Consider the following 20,548-nt stretch of genomic DNA (forward strand, 5'->3'; position numbering starts at 1 on the left):
TTTATGTCGATTAGGTCCAAGAAATTGGTGCTATTTTATATGTTGTTTATCATACCAATACCCAATTTTCAATGTCAGTATAGTCACTTAGTCTCAATTCAATTTTGACCAGGTTCCGCAAAAGTCCTGGCTCCGTCTTAGGCTCATATAGTTTTTCACCAGTTGGGATTGGTTTCTTGTTTTTGTCATTTTATAGTCTAGCAGATATAGAGCATCATGATGACATTTTTTTTCATTGGTCTAATTGGTTTTATTGCAATGGTGGTGATGTATGTTTTGAAATGGTTTACCATAACGGTTATTGTAATAGTCATTTTTTATTGTTAATTTAATATAGTTTAAATTGTTAAATTTATAGATTTTATCTCTATAGTCTCTACACAATTTACTTCTCCTCACACAACATGTGTTACAACTTTTATATTTCTTTTCATTACTACCAAAGTAACTAAACATCTTTAAATGCTAATCAACTTGACACATACATTTTAAATCTAGATGCTTCGCAATCCTGCATCCAGCTAACTATCAAACTAATGATTAAACTAAATTCTAGGGGCCACCCTCTAGAGATAGAAGGAAACTTTTCAAAGAGGAACTAAATCCTCTTTGTTAGACAAAGAAGAAAGAAGTATGCTGCCTTTAGAGATTGGTTAGATTTTCTTTCTCGTTTGTCTATGAAACTACAACAATAATGAAGGGATGCATGGCTCGTGTCGAAAGAAAAGTACTTTGTACAAGAGTCTCATGGCTAACAGACGATTGTTTAAAGAAACCATTTGATTGATAGGAGGATATATTTGCAAAGCTTGCTAGTTACAAGAACTTGTGTTGTTATGTTTTTCCGTTATCGAAGGGAGACTAGCAACTCCGATCTTTATAAGAGTAAATATATTTATATTTTACTTCCAGAGACATCTCCAGTCTTACCGACCTAAAAAAATAATAGATATTTCAATATGATAAACAAGAATATTCTCCATATTTCTAGAGATATGGTATCTCATCAGCAAAAACTACACAAGCCGTAACATAATGAATCGAAATCAGAACTTCCTACAATTTGCCAAAAGAAAAATATACCACATGATTCTCATGTCTACCATCAGTAATCAAGATGAAACAAAAGGATAGTTGAGTCCATAGTGAGCAATCGTACATGGACCAATAAATGGATAAAGTATCTTATAGGTTGTCCTAAGAGAGGATGAGAAGCTGTATCTCCTAGAGAGCCGACTCTTGCAGGTTGTACTGTCGTCGATTGCTCGAAGGCACATCGGAACCACACCGCCTCCCACCAGACCCGTCGTCGTTACTACCTCCTACGACACCCTTCCTGAACCCCATACAAATGCATAGTTTGACCCGTCATTGAAAGATCGAGTACGTCACAGAGGGGGGGGTGAATGTTACCAGTTTTAAGATTCTTCAAAAAATGAAGACTGAAGACTGACAGCAGTCACATCACTTCAATTACAGAGATTTTAACTTAGCAAATTTTAGAGTTGCAGCAGAAAGAAGAATGTAAAACTAGAGTATAGCAGCAACAACAGAAGTAAGAACAACAACAACAGATTTACTTCAACAGATGTAAGAATACAAGAGTGAGGAACGATATCACCAGAACACGAAGACACGATGATTTTTTTTCTGAAGTTCAGATTGTTGGCACAATCCTACATCTCCGTTGGGAGGGCTGAGTCACACAAGACTCGCGGACACATAAGTCCACCCAATTCTCCTGAGTTAAGACCGAAGTCTCGCCCAGTTACTCGTTGTAGATCTTGAGGTGATCTCCAAACCTTCACATACTAGTTGATGGCGAATCACAAGCTTCGATTGCTCTTCGACACGGACTCCTAGTTGTCTTGGTGATGCCAATCACCAAGAGTAACAAGCTTCAAGTGCTCAGCTAGAGACAGGATCCCATTCTTCACGTTCAGTTCAGCTCTAAGGGTTTTCTTCAAGTGTACTTTAAAATAGTTTTTTTCGGGATCACCACCGAATCCATTCGGGGTGGGTCGGCTTATATAGCCTCGGCCTCGTAGATCTAGCCGTTGCGACCCGTTGGATGAAGTGAGCACTGAGTCTCCAGCTCACACTTTATCATATTGTCTCACAACGGAAAAATTACGTGATCAAAGCACAATGCGACAAAGATGTTCAAACACATTTGAAATCAAAGTGAATACTTCATGGGAAGTTTCTGTGAAGCTTGAAATGCTTCATTCTTCACTCCGACGAAAAACATTCACACAAAAATAGGTTTCGCCTAAGCTAAACATGAAGAATAAGGTTTCACCTAAACCAGCTTCACACTTCAAACCCCCCTTAATAGTTCGGCGTGCCTATACTCAAATGAAGAAAAAGCTACGCAAAGAGTTATGAAGAAAGCTACGCTTCAACGTTCTTCTCCAAGTTCTTCATACTTCAAGCCTGTACATGTACTTCAATTTTTAGGAGCCATCTATGCTGGCTAAACCAATTCTTCTGAGGAACTAAAACATGTAACACTTCGTGTAACTCACTAGTTTCTCAACCATGTTGTCATCATTCATCAAAACCATGTCGTCGCTCTATGATCCATATTTAAGATTACTTTAATCTTAGCCTGCTAATTTGATTGTTGGGTTAATTTTATACAAAGGCACACACATGAATGCACATCTAACAATGATGTATTAACTTATCTTAGAATTAATCCGAATAAGTAACAATTCCCGCACAATGGTTGTGTCATCTAACGTGAGTTTGTACTTTTTACCATCCATAATTCCTTAAACGTGTGATGGTTCTATTTATAAACAATTCAACTACTCTGACTCTCAGACCAAATCGATGCTTGTGTGAGACGTGATTGCAAAGAGATCAAAGTTAAACATTTCAGATGTGTTGTGCCAAGAATGTGCATTTCAAGGAGACGGTAGTGAATAAACTCACTACGGTGGTATTAACAGGTGACACATCCAATAAGATTTCCAGGAAAAGTAAAGAGTTGCATCTCGCGTGAGTGCATATTGCACAATTCGTTGCTGCTAAGTTGACTAGATCTACGTTGGAATCGACGTCACAAAGAAGTCGGTGAAGAAACACTTCATTAACTGTATGTGATTCAAAGGATAAGGAATTAGACAAGGTCTACAAACGGAAGACAAATTCCTTTTTCGGACAGATGAATGGTGATGTATCTAATGCAAAATCTTAATTCGGTGCAAACTTGCAAAACTTCAGCCTGGGCCATCGGATCTACAATGTCGGGTCTAGATGTGATGTGAGGTGAGAATTAAAGATAAGACAACATGGTATAAGTAGACGGGTTATGTACAAAAAGCGTGCTTAAGTGAGAGTTATGATTCTCATATTTGATCTGCACCACACGTTTTAGATGCGATGGTCTACATTGATGGTTTGCAAATTTGCACCGATTGAATAAAAGTTTGCACCAGATACTTCACCTAGATGAACTCTTAGACTAAATTTAATTTGGTGCAAACTTGCAAACCTCCTTTTGGCCCATCTTGCCCGGTTGCTCGTCTTCTTCCTTGGTCTCCCTTGGATTCTCTAGCTCTCGACCTTTTCTCCTCCTATCAACCCCACAAACAGATTCCGCCCTTTAGCTCCCAATTTCATCTCCTTTATCTTCCCCAATTTGTAGCTGAGGCAAAAATCAAGGTAAGACAGTCAGCCTACATTGCCCTTTTGGGCCGTCCGCCCATGGTTGCGGCCGTGTAAAATCATTCATCATCTACTTGCTTTTAAGCTAAGCAATGCATAATATATACAAGATCGGAGGGAGGGAGCATAAAGTTATACTCCCTCCGTCCCAAAATAAGTGACATCACTTATTTCCGGACGGAGGGAGTACTGAATCAGCAACACTTATTATGAATCGGAAGAATTATTATTTTTCAGTCAGTATTACAATTACAAATACTGGAGGGTAGTACGTGGTCGATGTATCCTCGTTTTACCCCCGGAAAAAAATGTACTCGTATCTTCTTTTTGTGTAACTCCCGTAGTGCAACTCCCGTTCTGTTACCATCTTTTTGTGTACTCATTTCGAATGAACATATATTACTGATTATTCCCTCGGTTCCTTGAAAGAGGGCATATTAGTTTTCATTAAGATAAAACTTTGACTACAAATTACTATGTCATGATCTGATTTATATAGCATAAAATTAGTATCGTTAAATTCGTTATCAAAAGTATTTATAATACTTATGGTTTCATATCTTATAAGCCACATATTAATAGAGTAATTTTTAATCAAAGTGTTGTCTTAATGAAATCTAATATACCATCTTTCAAGCAACGGAGGGAGTAGTAGCTCTTTTGGGCATGTGTAATGGATGTTAGCAATCGCACCGAAACTTGCATACATTATATACGCTTTCCTGTCCCTGTGTTTTTTGTGTTCTTGTTGATCTGTACATGTTTGTTCTCTCCGGCCTGAAACTGATGCCCATGTCTTAACAGAAGCGCATAAAAAAGAAAGGGAAAACAAGTAATTTTATAGAAAAAACAGTAGGCCAACTGCAAATATTATAGTAGTATTATAAATAAAAACGTATGCACAGATGAAAAAGAAAAAAAAAGGAAAATCTATCTGATGTTTTTCGAAAATGGAAACTTTATTGATCTTAGCGGCATATTGAGTGATACACAAAGAGCCTCAAACCCCCGGGCTCTGGGTCGAAACGCATCTAAACGAGTCTATCCAGCCTCTGAAAACAGAGTAATTCTTTCTCCTAGCTACGTCAAAAACAAGGTTAAGCTCCTCCCTAAAAATTGTTTGGCACCCGCATAGGCAAGGGCTAGCACCATTGCAGACAAAATCGTTTCTCATTGGCCAGACGCTACCAGCAGCGACCAGGGCGGTAATCTCGAACCCAAATTGTAGATGCGGCAGCGGGATTGTTCAGACTGCCCTGCAGGCAACAACGTTGCGTTACACCAGAGCCAGTGGTATCCTGTTTGACCGACTAATCGACGCCACCAAACAAGCGGTCCACTGTGTCATTTCGACCTGAAGCACCGCTGGTTTATTATCGTTGGCCGTGTAATTCAGCCCGACCAACTCGATGGACGTGGTTGCCGTGGCCGCCGCTTCCGTCATATTCTTCAGGCAGATTTTCGGGAAGTAAGCCTTACCAAGCGGCCTCCCGTCCATCAAGACGTCAGCCTCCCAGTCGATCACGCACACCTCGTGCCGCTCGTAGCGGCTGATGACCCGCGCGGTGAGGTTGAAGCGCGGGCGGCCCTCCGCGTCCCAGGATGCCTCGATGCTGGTCACCTCCACTTGGTGGTACCCTACACCCGCATGGTTTGCCGTGATGGCGATCTGCTCGAGGAGATTGGACGAAAACGCGAACACGAGGAAGAAGAAGAAGACGAGGGACAAAATTGAGTCCGACCGGCAAAGCCGGGGACTGAAGCTGGACGTCGAGATCAAGCCGGCCCGTCCACAGGAGGCCTCTAGGCCTTGCCTCACCATGTGCGAGGCCAAGGTGGGTAAGTCTGCCGCGGCAATGCCGTGCAACCAATTCTGTGCGACAGAAAAAAAACGGCTCTACTACAAGAACACACGGACTCCCATTGACCTAATTTTCACAACTTCTCCTTTGTGAGTCGTCAACAAAGTTCGAGTTGTGCCAGGACCGAGTTCCATAGTATTTCTTCTCGCATCGTAACACTACCGTGTATAGAGATTGAGGATTTTTACTGTACCAAGTAAATCTAGCCATTGATTTAGGAGGGTATATTAGTAAATTTCTCATGACCCTTCGTCTAGAACCGATCCGCATACAAATTTCCTGATACCTTCATCCCAATCGAGCAGATCCGCCGGCCGCTGGCCGCGGGGCCCCGCTTAGTCCTCCCCGATGTGGAAGCTGCGCAAGTTTAGGTTTTAAATTGGGTCCAACCCTGTAATCGTTTATGCAGCCATGTATGCATGAACAAGGCGGAGCATAGAAATCTGCCAGGTCCCATCACGATCGTACAGCCCGCAGAGACGGTTTAAAATTTATGGATCAATCTTGTCATTCTTTGTACAAGAAAAATTACTATTTCCTACATAGTACAGCGGATTGGTGAGTGATGTCCGTGATGATCTCCTAGTTCTGATCTAGAAGGAAGTATGGCGGCCGTTGGGTACTTGGGATAGCCGGCGGCAGTGTAAAAACCACCGATTTTTTTCTGATCTAGTTCAACACCAAACTATCCTAAAAAAATTACTATCTTGCCCTCCAAATCGAGGTACTCCGTTGGTTTTCTGCTCGGTACTCCATGGGATTAGCGATGGAGTACTAGCTAATAATAACCACTTGATCGGGACAAATGAACGGTTCATATTAAGTTCGGGGTACTGTAAAAAAGCTCGCCATATGGATTTGTAGAGTGGGAGACAAATTCAGAGAAATGATGACTTTTGGAAAAGGAATTGGGTTTAGTGTGATTCTATGAAATTTCATATGAATTCCTATTCCCAATTTTCATGGCAGCCAAACACGTTGGTTTCTGGAATCCCATATATATGAATTTTAGGATTTCAGGCTCAAAATGATGAGAGCCAAACTGGTTTTTAGTTTTTCTTGTATTTATTTATTGCTTGGATTCATTTGTGGTCAAATCTACTCGGAAGACTGCTGATAATGGGGTTAAATAAAATTCCAATGCATGAAAAGGTTCTCATTGTCAACTAGATTTGTCTTGTGCGTTATCTAACTATCGTAAACGGTCTCTCCGCATCTTCTCTTCTAGAAAAAACCCGTCTTCCTCGGTGGTGGGGCGTAAGACGGCTCTCTACCGGTGGGAGCTATAGTTTTTCCCGTCTAGAGGCTCTATGGCTCTTCGTTTCTCAAGAATTTGCAGGGGCGAGATAATGACGAGCTTGTCCCGATGATGCTTTGTACCGTCGGAAAACGTCTGAAAGATGATGCAGTCCTTACAGAGACGGTGCTGCGACGGTCGATGGATAGAGGTGTTTCATCGTCATGGTCTTTCGGGCTCCAATTCCCATTCCCCTCGAGTTCGCCAATCAAGACGAAATCGCCACATCAATGGGACGACGATAATTTACATTGGTGTATCACAACTGTATCATGAGCTTTCGACCGTGCTGTCGTCCATGCAAACAACAGATCACCCTGCTCCTGTACGGATATACCAACTGCTGGTTGACCTCTTTTTTTTGCAGGGTGACAAGGCTAATGTTTTCGACTTTCGAGTCGAACCGCACTACATGTTACTGATAGTGCACCTGCGGAAAAAACAGACATGTCTATTTTTCCTGGGGATAACATTTTTAACACGAAGGAGCAATTAGCTGGATCGATCTGTTGAATCTGATTCACCGTTGTCTGCCGACTTAACAAGGAATTTTACTACTGTCACCGCGGACATCAACGGGAAAAATTCTTCAGCGACAAGCGATCCAATCACCTCGCGACAGCGCTAACCACTTCACTAGTTGGAGACCGGCTTGCTAACAACGACAGCGGTAATAGAAGGAAGCACCAGTGAGACAAAGGCTGATCAGTCATAGGTTGATTCAGATCAATCAATGCGAGAAGATCCAGGCCAAGAGAGTCAATTGTAGAATGCTCGTAATCTTATTGCGTACACACTGCACTTGCATTGTTGTCTGCCAGAAAATAGTAACCATAAGCTTATTGCATACACCACTGTACTTGCATCATTGTCTGCAAAAAATGAGCGACTATATTCGATCAATACAATATAATACCATCGACTTTCAACTTTCAAGGTGGTCAGCAACTTCAATAACGAAAACACACAGGCAATGGTAAAAAAGAACAGCCAGAGTTCAACCAGTACAACTACGACCACGCTCAGTCAGAACTTCAGTTCGTGGATACAAGTGACAGAAATCCTGCAGCCAGTACAGGCGTACAGCCATGCATGTACCACTAAGCTCAGGGGAGCAGAACACCATGGTACCAAGAAGAGGTGATTCAAGAGTAACATATGTACATATATATACTAGAGAAGGTGTAGCTCTATGAATATATTACAGGCCGATAATTGCACATATATCTAATGCTTCCTGTGTTGAGGAAACGTATCAACAAGACAATAACACGCATAAGAAAACATGTACAGGCTGCAGATAAGTTAGAGCTGCCTGGCAAATTGAATCATTTTCAAACATAGCTTTCAGCAAAGGAACTGAATTAGTTGGAACAAGGTCATCAGTAGTAAAATCACAAGATCATGTGATCACAGCTTCTCGAGTACTACCATTTTCTGCACACCAACACTGAAGTACTACTTAAAAAGCTTGGATGTCATGATTAGTAGAAATCACAAACTTGGCCTCCAACGGGTAGCTTTGAGGGAGGTGATTATTACTAGCAATGCAGGAGCCGGTCTTGTATCCAGCTACCTATACTCTTCAGGGACGTGCATACCAAAACCACGCTTCAGCTTCTCGATTCTATTCAGCAAAAAGGTGATGACTGTGAGTAATGTGATAACCACATTGGAAGCAAGATAATCAAGAAATATTCAGATGCACAAAAACTAAAATTGCTAGACCCAAATCCTAAGAAAATGATTCCTGTAAATTCGAAATCAGCAATGATTAGAGAACTAAAATGTGGGAGCTGGCTGCTGCAGGAACAAAGATAGAAAGGGATTATCTAAAAATAAAGTATGAAAGAAAGATTAATTAATGATTCCGTTGCTTCGATGTATGGCAGATAATATTTAATCTAGGTGGGAAGTGTCCAAACAGTGGAATTGATATTTTAATACGATAAGATTCAGCAACAAATGTTGGCCGAAAAAATACAGTTAAAACTTCAGGATGAAGTTGAAAATTTGGAGTAGAGTGAGTATTCAATAGACAATAAGGAAGGTTATGTGAAGGTCGGAGGGTTGGGATCAAGAGAAATCATGGGTACAAGTGTGATGTGGCTTGAAGTGGTGCTCCACTAAGAGAGTGAAATTTAATGAGGATGGTATGCAATGTAGGTTGGCACAGTTTCCCTTGCAGCTCAGGACTTCCCTGGAACTAAATCTAGGCTGGAAAACTGGGAGGAGTATACAATATTCATGTCTTAGGACATGACAAAATCCATTGCGGCAGTGTGATATTATTTTTTATTATGTTGAGTTTGCTTGTTTGATACTCACTTCTTTCTCCACCTTAAGCTAAATCTCTCGCCAGTTCTCCCTACCTCTCAAAAAACAGCTAAACAGACTGATATGCACACTTTCAGCATGCAACATGCAATCACATAATCACTGCAAACAAAGGGCACAAATCCAAACTAATACGGTTTTAATTGCCAACCACATGCATATCATGGACTCGTTCATGATATGATGGAGCACAAATGAAACTTGTGGTCGTTGGACTGAAGGTTGTAGATCAACACTAAGCACTTAAGCAGTTCTTTAAAAAGCAATTCAGCATTATACGTCTAAACAGTTCAAAAGTTAAGAAAAGGGGCTGCTACAGTCTACAGGTTCAAAACAGTGAAAGAATAGATTGCAGAAGATTGTTTTTTATGGCACTGGTCTCATGGCCATGTTGCTTTAGAGACATATCAGATGTTCGATCTCACAGAAGTCACCCTAGTGATTCCAGTTCTAACTGAAACTGCAATGAGGAAAGAGTAGGCGAACTTTCTAAATTCTTGCTTCTTTGAACTAAAGAAGTTTCACTATGATGCAATGGACAAAGAAATGAGTGTTGACCGAATGAAACATATACTCACAAATAGAATGTACAAAATAGTTTAGAAAAGTGCTGCCAGCTGAGTGCTTAAGCGTGCCTAGGCGCTAGGCGACAGCAGAACGCCTAGCCTTACGGGCTGCTAGGTGAAGTAGGTGCTAGGCAAAGGCAAAACTAGGAATTATGCCTAGCACTTTTTTGAACTTCGACGTACATATATATCATTTTTAAGAGTAAATCAGATAAACAATCAAATAATTAATCGGTAAGGACATGCAGTAATGAGTAAGGAACTTACGTGGGAGCAAGTTTGCCAAGACTACGAAGCTTCTTTCCAGTTGCTTCATCAGTAACATTTCCAGAAATCTCAACAGAATATGATTTCCCAGAGATACGTGGAAGCCCTCTTCCTACAAGCAAATCTAGATCTCTCTGACGAAGTTCTCTACCATTGACAACGACATCAGTATCCCCACCAGCACAATTTCTGGCAATCGGATAATTGAATTCTCTTATGAATGGCTGCAAAGAGAAAACCATCAGAACAAATTTTACAAGAGCACCCTTGTTTAGAAAGAACTGCATAATCTAAATCTTACAGGGATGATGCCAATACATTCTCGCCCCATGATACCCCAAAATCCAGCTCGGTAGTCGTACCTGTACCACAAAGAGAACCTGTTAATGTTGGCTTTACAGAAATCATCCTGCAGAACATAACCGTAGAGCAGCATCTATCATGAGAATTCAACAAACAAAAACATCACAAAGCAACTAAATAGCTAGGTAATGCATACTTCAAATTAGTATTACAATGATAGCTTTCTGGTATTCATTATCAAAACAAAGCCCCAAGGCATGTGAAAATTGCATAAATTTTAAAGGGATAAATGGAGGTAGCATCCATCGCAACTCAAACACTAAATAGTATATAGTATGGTTTCATCTGCTTCAACCAAATTGCATGAAACATATTGGATTTACCAACATGATTACCTCCAAAGAGAGATGAAAGATTAAGCTTAGCAGCCATAAAAAGTTTGTTGAGAAGAATTAAGCAGATGATGGATCAAGCCATCGCTGGTGCGGGGATGGGGGACTAGTAAAAACACTTTGTCCTTCATGACACTAAATGCATCGTTGTGATTGATTGCATCTGATCTCAAGTATTATTTCTATATTTTTTGCATGCATGGTGAGAACTGAAAAGTAACTGTGTTCCGCAGCATTGGCATGCCATTACAAAATAATATCTTCACTTTGTCAGTGCTCACCACAATCAATAGTAGGAAACAAAAATAGGAGGGGAGTGCAATCTGTATTATGTACGTATTGAGCTAAAAATCATTTATCCATCAGCATGGATGTGAATTTAGTTTCTAGGAAGAACAAAAATTCTAGCAGCAAACAAAAAAAGAAAAGATCTATCAGGTATGAAACGTATGCTGAAAATAGGAACTTATTGTAGAAAAAATGAGATCAAGCACGCAAGCTCATCTGAGCCTGGATCTAAAAGCAAAAACATGTGTCAGATACATGGAAGGGAATCCCAAACAGAATTTCTAGCCTTCTAGGAAACAGTACTCGTAATAGCCACTAGAGTATTTTCTGCTCTAGCATCTAGTGAATTTGTTGTTTTCTATGTTTTGCCAACATAATATCACTAGACCAGGAACCCAGGTTACTTCTGGCAAATACCATAAGGCATGCCTTTTGTTCCTCATTATAGTGGTATGCTGCAGATAGCTGACTCTATGAAAGTTAAAAATGAACAGAGTAACCCACTTCATGCACTCAAATAAAAACAAATGCAGCAAGCTGTTCAACATTTTAATTGCAGCTGCAGAAAATACTTACCAGTACGAACCAGGCTCAACAGGGCCAGCTTTCTTCTCTGCTTTCTTAAGAGCTCTTTCAGAGATTGGATGGCCATTAATTGAAACCTTAACACTGTCCATGGACTGCTTTAATAAAGAAAGGTCCTTAAAACCCTTCTTCAAGAAACCAGCAAAAAACGATGAATCTCCACTCTTACCAGTTGAGGATTGATCTTCATCTAACCCAGTCTCAGAAGAACCACGAGAAAAACCAGAATTTGTGCGCTCATTAACTGACGACCCACTCTCTGTTAGGGCACTGGCATCCTCAACACATGGCTGATGCAATCTTCCATTATCTTGTTCCATTATATTTTCTTCATATCTCTCACTTGTGCTTGCAGCTTCAAGGTAAGTGTCAGCATGCTCAGGGGCACTGTCACCCTCCTCTTTGTTGTTTTCATCAAACTCCTTGCTAATGTTCTCACCTTCAAGGCCGCTTGTTCCATCTTCTCTGCTCTTCTGTTCATATTTCTTGCTCATACTTTCACTTTCAATACTGCTAGTGTCACCTTTTTTGCTTGTCCACTCATGCTTTTCATCTCCATTCTCAAGAATACCAGTGTTATCTTTTGTACTATTCTGCCCGTGCATTTTGCCAACATCTTCAAGGCTACAGTGATCTTCCTTGCTCTTCTGTTCATGTCTTTTGCACATGTTTTCCTCTTCAAGTTCATGTTCATTGACCTTTTGTTCACTTCCCGTGCTTACACTCTCATCATCATTAACTTGGTATTCGCCTTTGCAATTTAGGTCCGGTCTACTGCCTGTGTGTAGGTCCTCACAATTATTATGCTTTTCCTGGCTGCACAATGGATCAACAAGTTTGTCCTCTAAAACTGGGGAATATGAACTGATGGGACCATCTACTGAAGGTTCCACCTCACAATCTGCATCTCTTTCGCATAATATATCCTTTGGGCTCTCAATTCCATACCTGCCTGGAGATGGGGAGAGACCATCTGCTTTCCACTGAATGCTCCTGTTTGAGCCACGTTCTTTATCATTCCTATCATGACTAACGGTAGAAGAAACTGAATTATCATCACCAAAATCTATGTTGATTTGCATGCTGCTGTGCTCATTCAGATTATAGAACGCAGCACTGACATCGTCATCGTGTTGATGCTCGAAATCTTGCCTCATCTGATCATGCGAGCTTTGATCGGTCTTCGACAAACTGAAGGAGGCTGACATCGTATAGGGAATAACTTTATCTTCCCTGCGCTTCAAACTGATTGTCTCAGAGCAAGACCCACACTGTAGCCGTTTCTGTTTCCACCCCATGCATTTTTCCATAGGCACCTGCAATAGATTATAACAAGAACTGCAAATAACAAACGGTGCAGCGCCATGCACTGGCCGGCAGAGGTGCTCTGCCTTCTTCCTGAAATACTCGGCCCTCTTCTTTGACACCGAGCGATGTGAGTAAAGCGATGAAGCCACAGACCTTTGGTCATAATCTGATGAAACAGATGGCGACCTTTCAAATCGGTAGCATTCATGCTGCCCACCAAAGTATCTTGCCATGGGTATGTGCTCTTCTTGTGGTGCAGCCCTGTGTGCATGCACAGAATGCGGACTCGCACAGGCATACTGGTGGTAATTCCCATGTCCAATCCCGCTGTTTTCCCAATGCCTCCCTGGGTACTGGCGATATCGCCCACTTGACTGCCTCGCATACCTCTCCCCATGATCAGGGCGCACAGGCTCACATGGGCTCAGAGGCAAGCCATGCCCATACCGGGCACCATAGCGTGAGCGGTGATACCCCGGTAGAGGTGGTGGTTCAGGAGGCTCAGGGAGCAACGAGACAGCTCGGCGGCCCACCCGACGGTGCTCCCGCGGCTGCTCGGCGATCTGGCAGGACCTCGTGATCTGGTCCCTCAGCTCGTCCAGCTTACGCAGCAGCTCGACAGGGTCCTGCTTCAGCACGCCCCAGTCGACACCTCTCTGCTCGCTGCATTGCGGCCGCTCCTCGAGCCCAATCCTTCGCCTGTACTTCATCTCCTTCAGATCGGTCCCCATGGCGCCTCACGGAGGCGACACTTCTCCTACTTTTCTTACCTAACCGAGAGAGTAGCTGGTGGTATCCTGCACGAGCTGCGCGAAATTTATCAGAGAAAGGAACGGCAGAGGAATAGATCGGAGCGGATCCGAGGAGCACTGGGGAATGGGGTAAGATCTGCGGGTTCCGGGTGTCGGGAGGCGAGTTGGCTATTACCTTCAACCGGAGCTCGTGGCGGCGAGGCTACGGCACGGTGGCGTGTCGGCGACGCCAGCTCGCCATTAGGGTTTCGCTGGGCAGCTCGAGGAGTCCGCCATGAGAGAGAGGGGGGGGGCGAAGGGCAGAGGGGAACGGTACTGGGAGTGGCAGTGCGTGCGGCAACGCTGGCGACAAAGGAACCAAGTTAAAAGGGAATAGCTATATACCGGCGGGCTCTCGAGGGACCGGTTTGCGATATCCAACTCTTTCGGGGTGGCCGGTGGGACGCGGAACGGCGGAAGGGGGTTACGTAGGGATGTGGTCCGCCTTTGGAATGATCTGGCTGCGCCGATGACATATAGGGTCAAAGAGTTGGGCCCACCCGCATAGAAGCGAGCGGCATGGGTGGGCTACAGCTGGTGGGAACTGCTCGTGTGATCCTACGACTATTTTTTTCCCCTCTCGTCCAAGGACAGCATTAGATGCTGCTTAACCAAGTAACTAGTCACGTGCCCATCGTATGAACGTGCAATGCAGATTGCAGTAGTGGTCGCTATCCCTGGTCTTCCTACTACAAGTAGTATCGCCATGCTCCAAACATCGCGACGGAAAACAATAGAATAAGGATGATACTTCGACATGGGAATATAATTGGTTATACACGTGAAACTGTGAAAGGGACCTGGAGAAACGGAAACCCATCTCCGTTACTTCGGTCTTGCAAAGGAAGTCGGAATTCTTCGATTCGCAGCGTTCCGTGACATGGAAAAAAAAAGTACAGTACAGGAACCCGAGGTTTCACTAATGCAAATCCGGAGTACGTTGAATGGCTCATGAAAACCCATTGACTGCAAAATAGCAGTCGGTTCTTTATATTGCCAGGGGTAGAGCATCGTAATCGGGTCACAGCAACACTGCGATCAGCGGTAACGAGGGATAGGACATATTTTGTTGCTAGCTTCTAGAATGCCGATTTCAAGTTCTCCGTGTCACCTTCGACGTAAGACGATCGGTGCGGCTGCATTCCTCTTGTACTGATGTGTGGGTGCTATAGCTCCGTTCCAAAAGAGGCGGTAGCTTTCAGGAAGAATTGACAAGACAAGAAAGGAAGGGAAAAGAGACAAGGGCGTAAAGATGGTGTAGAAGAAACGTACTTTCTTGAATTTTTTGGTTGCTGGGTCTGAAAAGGCTTTGAGCAAGGACCACAACTTTTTTTTTTGAATTGGTGAAAGGTTCTTTTAAAGGCGTGAATTATGCAGAATCGTATGGCCAGTACTGGATTTTGATCATACAGCTCAGCTGGCCAGACGTTGCGAGATTGATGACGTGTTTCGGCCTTGTTCCGTTAGCTACTTTAGCACATTGAATGATTTATGTAGCGCATTGACCATGAAAATGTACGTTCTTATATTTGCCACAATTGTTACGGGTAGAGCATCTCAATTGGGCTATAACAGAGCATGGCACGCAGGCGAGGAGTATGACAGAGGATCGGACCAGGGTGCATTCTTCTAGTGCGGCCGTCAGCCGGAGTTCTCGGATCCGACGGTCGGAGCGCTCCCTCTCTCGACTATGCAGGCGAAGCATCCGGATTTGACGTTTTTCACTCCCACAGCCTCAGCACGCGTATCAGATTGGAGTTTTTAATGATTGTTTTTTTCTTTTGGGTGAAGTTTTCATGTCACGTATGGTATTCCGGTGGTTAAGAAATGCATAATTTCTTCTCGATGGAATTTCAACTGCAATTTCTTTTACTTTTGTTAAAGCAAATGTAGGTTATGCCATCGTGCTTGCCAACTGCATTTTGTTGATAGTTCATCCGGAAAAACAACATCACAGAATGTGGTGTTAATGAAATGCCGAAAATTTTACTCCGTTTTACTAGTAATTAGAACACATTTTTGCTTAGATCATGGGCAAAAATTTACAGATTTAAATCAATACAGGTATTGTGCTTGCCTCCAAAAACTAATGCTACCAATCTCGGGTTGTGCATCAAATCTTAATCACTGCTTGAAGCAAAAGAATAATAATTTGAATTCCAATTTGAGAAGGGGTGGGGGAGTTTGCGTCCGTGTGACCGGCCTTCTGAATTCATTAAAAAAAGCAAGAATGAAATACATATTAAAATAATCCTAATTACAAATTATTTTGTATGCATACAACACAAAATGCATTGATTTTACCATTTATATGCACTCTTGTGGCTCCGTTTAGGCCTTGTTCGTTTCAACGTGAACCTCAACAATCGAGAGGAAATGGTAGGGGGTTGAAAGAAACTGCAGGCCTTTTTCTCTTGATCCTTTTCAATCTCATTCATTCTAGAGGGAATGATTTTGAACCGAAAAAGACCTTATGGTATGTACAATGGTTGATAAGGCCGCCTTCTCTTATGTGTTCTACGGCATTTAGACAAATCAACAAAATATATTGTACAATGGGCCATCTCTTGTTGCCATATCTTATAATAATGCCTAGATGAATAAAATTAATCAAATAAATGTTAAGAAAAGACGAAATCTAGTACAATGGGGAATTTGCCTTTTCTTTGACCTATCCTTCTTGTGAAGAGATCATCTCTTAACTAAGAGAAGGCTCGTGTCTTTCTTCACCTCTCTCTTTTTCACATCAGTAAATATCTTACATGGCAGCGTTAAAAAAAAACTGACGTCACCCTATTGTACACACCCCGCTGCTCCAAAGCATTTTCGAAAATACCAGCGTCATCTTGATTTCCGACAGAGTAGCAGGAGAATCTGCACCGTTGGTAGCACATAAACCCTAATTAAGAGACGCTTGCAATTTGCGAGCACTCGAGAACGGCTAAAAAATCCTCAAGAAAAACGGCCTAAAAACGGTTCTTGTGGTCCGGAACACTGGGGCCCGCAGTCTGGCCCGTCATTACGAATTGGCCTGTGACGTACAGATGTCTCGTGGGCCGGTGGCGCTGGAAAGGGCCGATGAGACGAAGACATAGTGTTCGCGGATGGGGGCCATTGAAGGTGCAGCCGTCTGTTGGACGCACTTGTGCCCTGATTCGGTTGTCTCTCGAGTCAGAGACTCACAGTGCGCAGAGCGACTGTGCAACCATGTGCCATTTTCCTTTTCATATGTACCGAGACAAATTTGTATGCCATGCTAGATGCTACTGCTATTACTTTTCATGACAAAAAAAAGTTATCTCGTCGCATTTGCAAGCACTTCGCGACCGGGTGGTGTCACTGGTGTTCTACGAGAGAAGCTCAACGGATTCAGAAATCAGAGCTACAACAGCAGCGCCCATCTCATGTTGGTACTACTAGTATGTGATTGGTGTCTGATCTGGCGCCGTATATTTGTTTGCAGTTTTATCCTCTCGTATTGCCTAGGAGTATCATTTTTGTTGTACTTCTATAGCAGGAGATAGTAGCGGCTTGTGTTACGCTACTTGGCACGTTGCTGCCGACATGCACCGCAGCATGGCCACGGCACTCATATATGTTTCGAGCTTACATCTCTACTGACGATGACGAGTCTCGTTCAGTTGATCGTTTTGAATGGATGAACAATGGAAGAAGCAAAAAGTCCAACCGTCCTTTTGTTTCTTTTTTGCGGGGAACTGCCCTTTATGTTTCGTGAACAGCTGGTTCCGATGCTCCTTTGTATTTGACATTCCCAAAAGCCAGAAAGTGCAGAAACAGTCTTACCAAGAAAAAGGACAACGACATGTCTTTGCACACATCATATTCTCTCATAACCTGCACGTGACTTAACTATGCACATTGTACGCCGTGGAAACTTTTTCATAAATAAATATCACAAATTAAATGGTCATGCGCAGCCATCTGTCTTCTCAAATGCTGAAGCACAGCCATTTTATCCTCTCCTCTTCATCCATCGCATCTTGCCCATATCCAACTCGCAAGATGCCTCGTCGGGAGATAAACAGGAAGGGATCAGACGGCAACGCGGTGTGGGACATGGGGAGCTCGCTGTACGACTCCTACGAGCTGGCCTCCGTGCAACGGATCCTGGACAGGCACCTTGCTGGCCCGCCGTCCCCCAACGCCGACGAATCCCGGAAGGGGTCCATTGACACCGGAGCGCCGCCCATGGTGACAGAGGGGAGGAACAAGCAGGCCGTCGTGGTGTTTGGGGCCCGCAGGAAGGTGACGCTGAGGGCTCTCTTCAGGGGAGTGGCCTCGTGGGCGGTCAGGCCAAGGCAGCAGCGTGGTTGCTCTTGTGTCGGCGTAGCTCCGGCTTGAAGTACTAGTGCTGTTGGATCTGAGCCGGTTGTCTGAAATGGGAATTTATAATTTGCGTTCTATCAATTGTTCGTCTTCTGAAATGGATCTTCTGTTCTTTTTTTTTTTACCAAGAAACGGATCTTGTGTTCTGTTCTGTTCTTGCATGTGTCCCTTGGTGTTTTTGGTTGGCTGTTTCAGTTTTATGTGTATAGTTTCTGTCTGTGTACGCTCATGTTAAATAAAGTTACCAATAAAACCTTCTCGTGCAAGGTTATGGTTGGATTTGTTCAACTAGATGGATTTGATGGCTCGTGTTGCATCAGGATAGTTGCAATACTTTCTGTACTTCATATGCTGACAAGTATTTGGAAGTCTCGCCTGTTAGGACAGGTTCGACCATCTGGCTTTATTTCATAAAGAAAGTACAATATAACGATACAATTGAGAAGAACAAAAGTAACAAATATCCTCCGTAAAACTGAAAAGATTTATCATGTTCTTCAAAATAAACACCGCTAGATCCATCCTTCGCATCTTTATGTTCCTCCAGGCATTTGGTGATGAAATTGCAGAACACCATCCTTGCACAAGTTGGGCTAACTTTCTAGGTTTTGAGAAGTTGCATGAGTCGTCAACCTCAAACAGTGGAAACCTAAGATCGTTGAATGCATCATGGCCGGAGACACACCCCTTGCAATGCAAGTTGTGAAACCGCTACTTCGTTGATGAATCAACAAAGAAAAGGACCAAAAAACCAAAATATGAGCCACAATAACCATGACTCCATAAAATTAGCCGCGAAGTCCACACCAGAATAAGTAATGAGTCATGACTTCAATCTTCTAGACGATGTCATTTCGATGTCAAGATGACACCGTGAAGAACTCGCAAATCTAATAAGAAAAAACAAACTAGATGACAGACGTTAATCCGTGGTTTCCCCCATCTCTTGACGTCAGACGGGATATTGAAACTCTCTTAAGAAAAACGACAGGTTCAGTCTTCTCCACCTCACGTGCAAAAACTCCGCTATGGCCTCTTCTTGTTTTTTACATTTTTTTAACGGGTGTGGCCTCTTCTTGTAGACCGCCCAAAGACAAACCAAGCCGCAGCCTACATAAGCAAGGCCACTGCTAACAATTGCAATTTACTTGGACGGGATTATCAGCGGGGTCTGTGGCCTAGGCCCACGGCCCATTGCATTTGGAGGTTGTGTGAGGTTTTCACCTTTCCGACACTGCAAATTACGATTGGATATTTTTGTTGACCAGGCCTATTCGTTCTGGATTAGGCCCACTCAAGGAGGACCGGGTGGTCAAATGCTTCCCTTGGAGGAACACTTCCATCAGTCCATATGTGATAGTCTTGTAGGAGTTGCATAGTCAGCACTAACAAAGGCAAGCTGTTGTTTCTTTGTTGATTGGTGAGAGTTCTGCTCACAAGTTTTTGACGCCTCTTGTCAATCGCAAACATGTTAGCAACACGATCTGATATCAAACTTACGGAAAACAAAACTGGGGTAGGAACATCGATCAGATTACTTCGACTTGGCAAAACAACGAGCGAATCAACCAAAGATGACTGTTGTGATTTCAAACTGCAGGAGCAGTGACTAGATTTGACTGAAAACTGAAAAAAGTATGGACAACTTTGAACCTGCTGCTCTCACAACCAAGCAAACAAATCTCTATGCGACGATATATAATAACCGAAAACAAAGACAAGACTTGTCTTGACGAAGCAAGAAAAGAAAACTTGTGCATATAAATCACTCTACGGCATTCGAACTCCCCCAGCCACGACGAGCTCGTACCGTCCGCGGATATAAACTTCCCATGCCAAGTGACGGCGCCTGCACTACTACATGCCGTCGGTCTTCACGCCGAGCGTCCTTCTTGGTGGTTGCAGAGCCTTCGCCTGATTTGCGGGCTTCACCTTCTGCGCAGAGCCTGCGAACACAGGTAGTGTCCAATTCCTCTCAATTCACTACACAGGTGTACTCATCATACGAAATGGTGACAGAGGGGAGGAACAAGCAGGCCGTCTTGGTGTTTGGGGCCCGCAGGAAGGTGACGCTGAGGGCTCTCTTCAGGGGAGTGGCCTCGTGGGCGGTCAGGCCAAGGCAGAAGCGTGGCTGCGCTTGTGTCGGCGTAGCTCCGGCTAGAAGTGCGTAGTGCTGTTGGATCTGAGCCGGTTGTCTGGAATAGGAATTTAATTTTCGTTCGATCTGATCTCTTCTGAACCAGATCTTTTTTGTGTGTGTTCTGTTCTGTTCTTGCACGCTCGCTTGATGTTTTTGGTTGCCTGCTGCTGTAAGTGTATAATTTGTGTTTGTTTAGGTTCATGTTAAAAATTACCCATGAAAAATTCTCGTGCAAGGTTGTGGTTGGATTTGTTGAACTAGATGCATTTGTTGGAAAAACTTGCTCGCGTTGCATCAGGATACTGCCATAGTACTGGCAATATTTTGCCTACTTGTATGCTGACACAACCATGCAAATATCGCCATGCATTAGTGCGTGACATGCATTTT

General features: G+C 43.1%; 2 protein-coding genes across 3 annotated transcripts; one reads left to right on the top strand and one right to left on the bottom strand.

Moving 5' to 3' along the window:
* Positions 1-7,962: 7,962 nt before the first annotated feature.
* Positions 7,963-13,991, bottom strand: LOC100833391. Of its 2 annotated transcripts, none has more exons than XM_010233736.3 (5): positions 13,808-13,991; positions 11,564-13,677; positions 10,306-10,366; positions 10,005-10,228; positions 7,963-8,461 (listed from the first exon to the last, which is right to left on the bottom strand). In XM_010233736.3, the coding sequence occupies exons 2-5, from the start codon at positions 13,609-13,611 to the stop codon at positions 8,407-8,409; spliced, it is 2,388 nt and encodes a 795-aa protein (XP_010232038.1). In that variant the 5' UTR covers positions 13,612-13,677; positions 13,808-13,991; the 3' UTR covers positions 7,963-8,406. The 2 variants fall into 2 exon arrangements, with proteins under 2 accessions (XP_010232038.1, XP_010232037.1); XM_010233735.3 differs by having other exon boundaries at positions 11,564-13,686.
* A 3,602-nt stretch (positions 13,992-17,593) lies between these two features.
* LOC104582812 lies at positions 17,594-18,306 on the top strand. The gene has a single exon (XM_010233737.3). It carries the CDS (start codon positions 17,596-17,598, stop codon positions 18,031-18,033), a length of 438 nt encoding a protein of 145 aa, XP_010232039.2. The 5' UTR covers positions 17,594-17,595; the 3' UTR covers positions 18,034-18,306.
* The last annotated feature ends 2,242 nt before the right edge of the window (positions 18,307-20,548 follow it).

This window comes from Brachypodium distachyon, chromosome 2, assembly GCF_000005505.3.
Source record: "Brachypodium distachyon strain Bd21 chromosome 2, Brachypodium_distachyon_v3.0, whole genome shotgun sequence".
Lineage (NCBI taxonomy): Eukaryota > Viridiplantae > Streptophyta > Magnoliopsida > Poales > Poaceae > Brachypodium > Brachypodium distachyon.

Bases quoted from the DNA above. Each gene is read 5' to 3' on its own strand.
- LOC100833391 (XM_010233736.3), bottom strand. From the start codon at position 13,611: ATGGGGACCGATCTGAAGGAGATGAAGTACAGGCGAAGGATTGGGCTC. The intron at 10,367-11,563 runs GTAAGTATTTTC...TTTGTGGTACAG, and splicing joins GTTGAGCCTGGTTCGTACTG to GTACGACTACCGAGCTGGAT. The intron at 8,462-10,004 runs GTAAGTTCCTTA...TTTGCTGAATAG, and splicing joins CTTGGCAAACTTGCTCCCAC to AATCGAGAAGCTGAAGCGTG.
- LOC104582812 (XM_010233737.3), top strand. From the start codon at position 17,596: ATGGTCATGCGCAGCCATCTGTCTTCTCAAATGCTGAAGCACAGCCAT.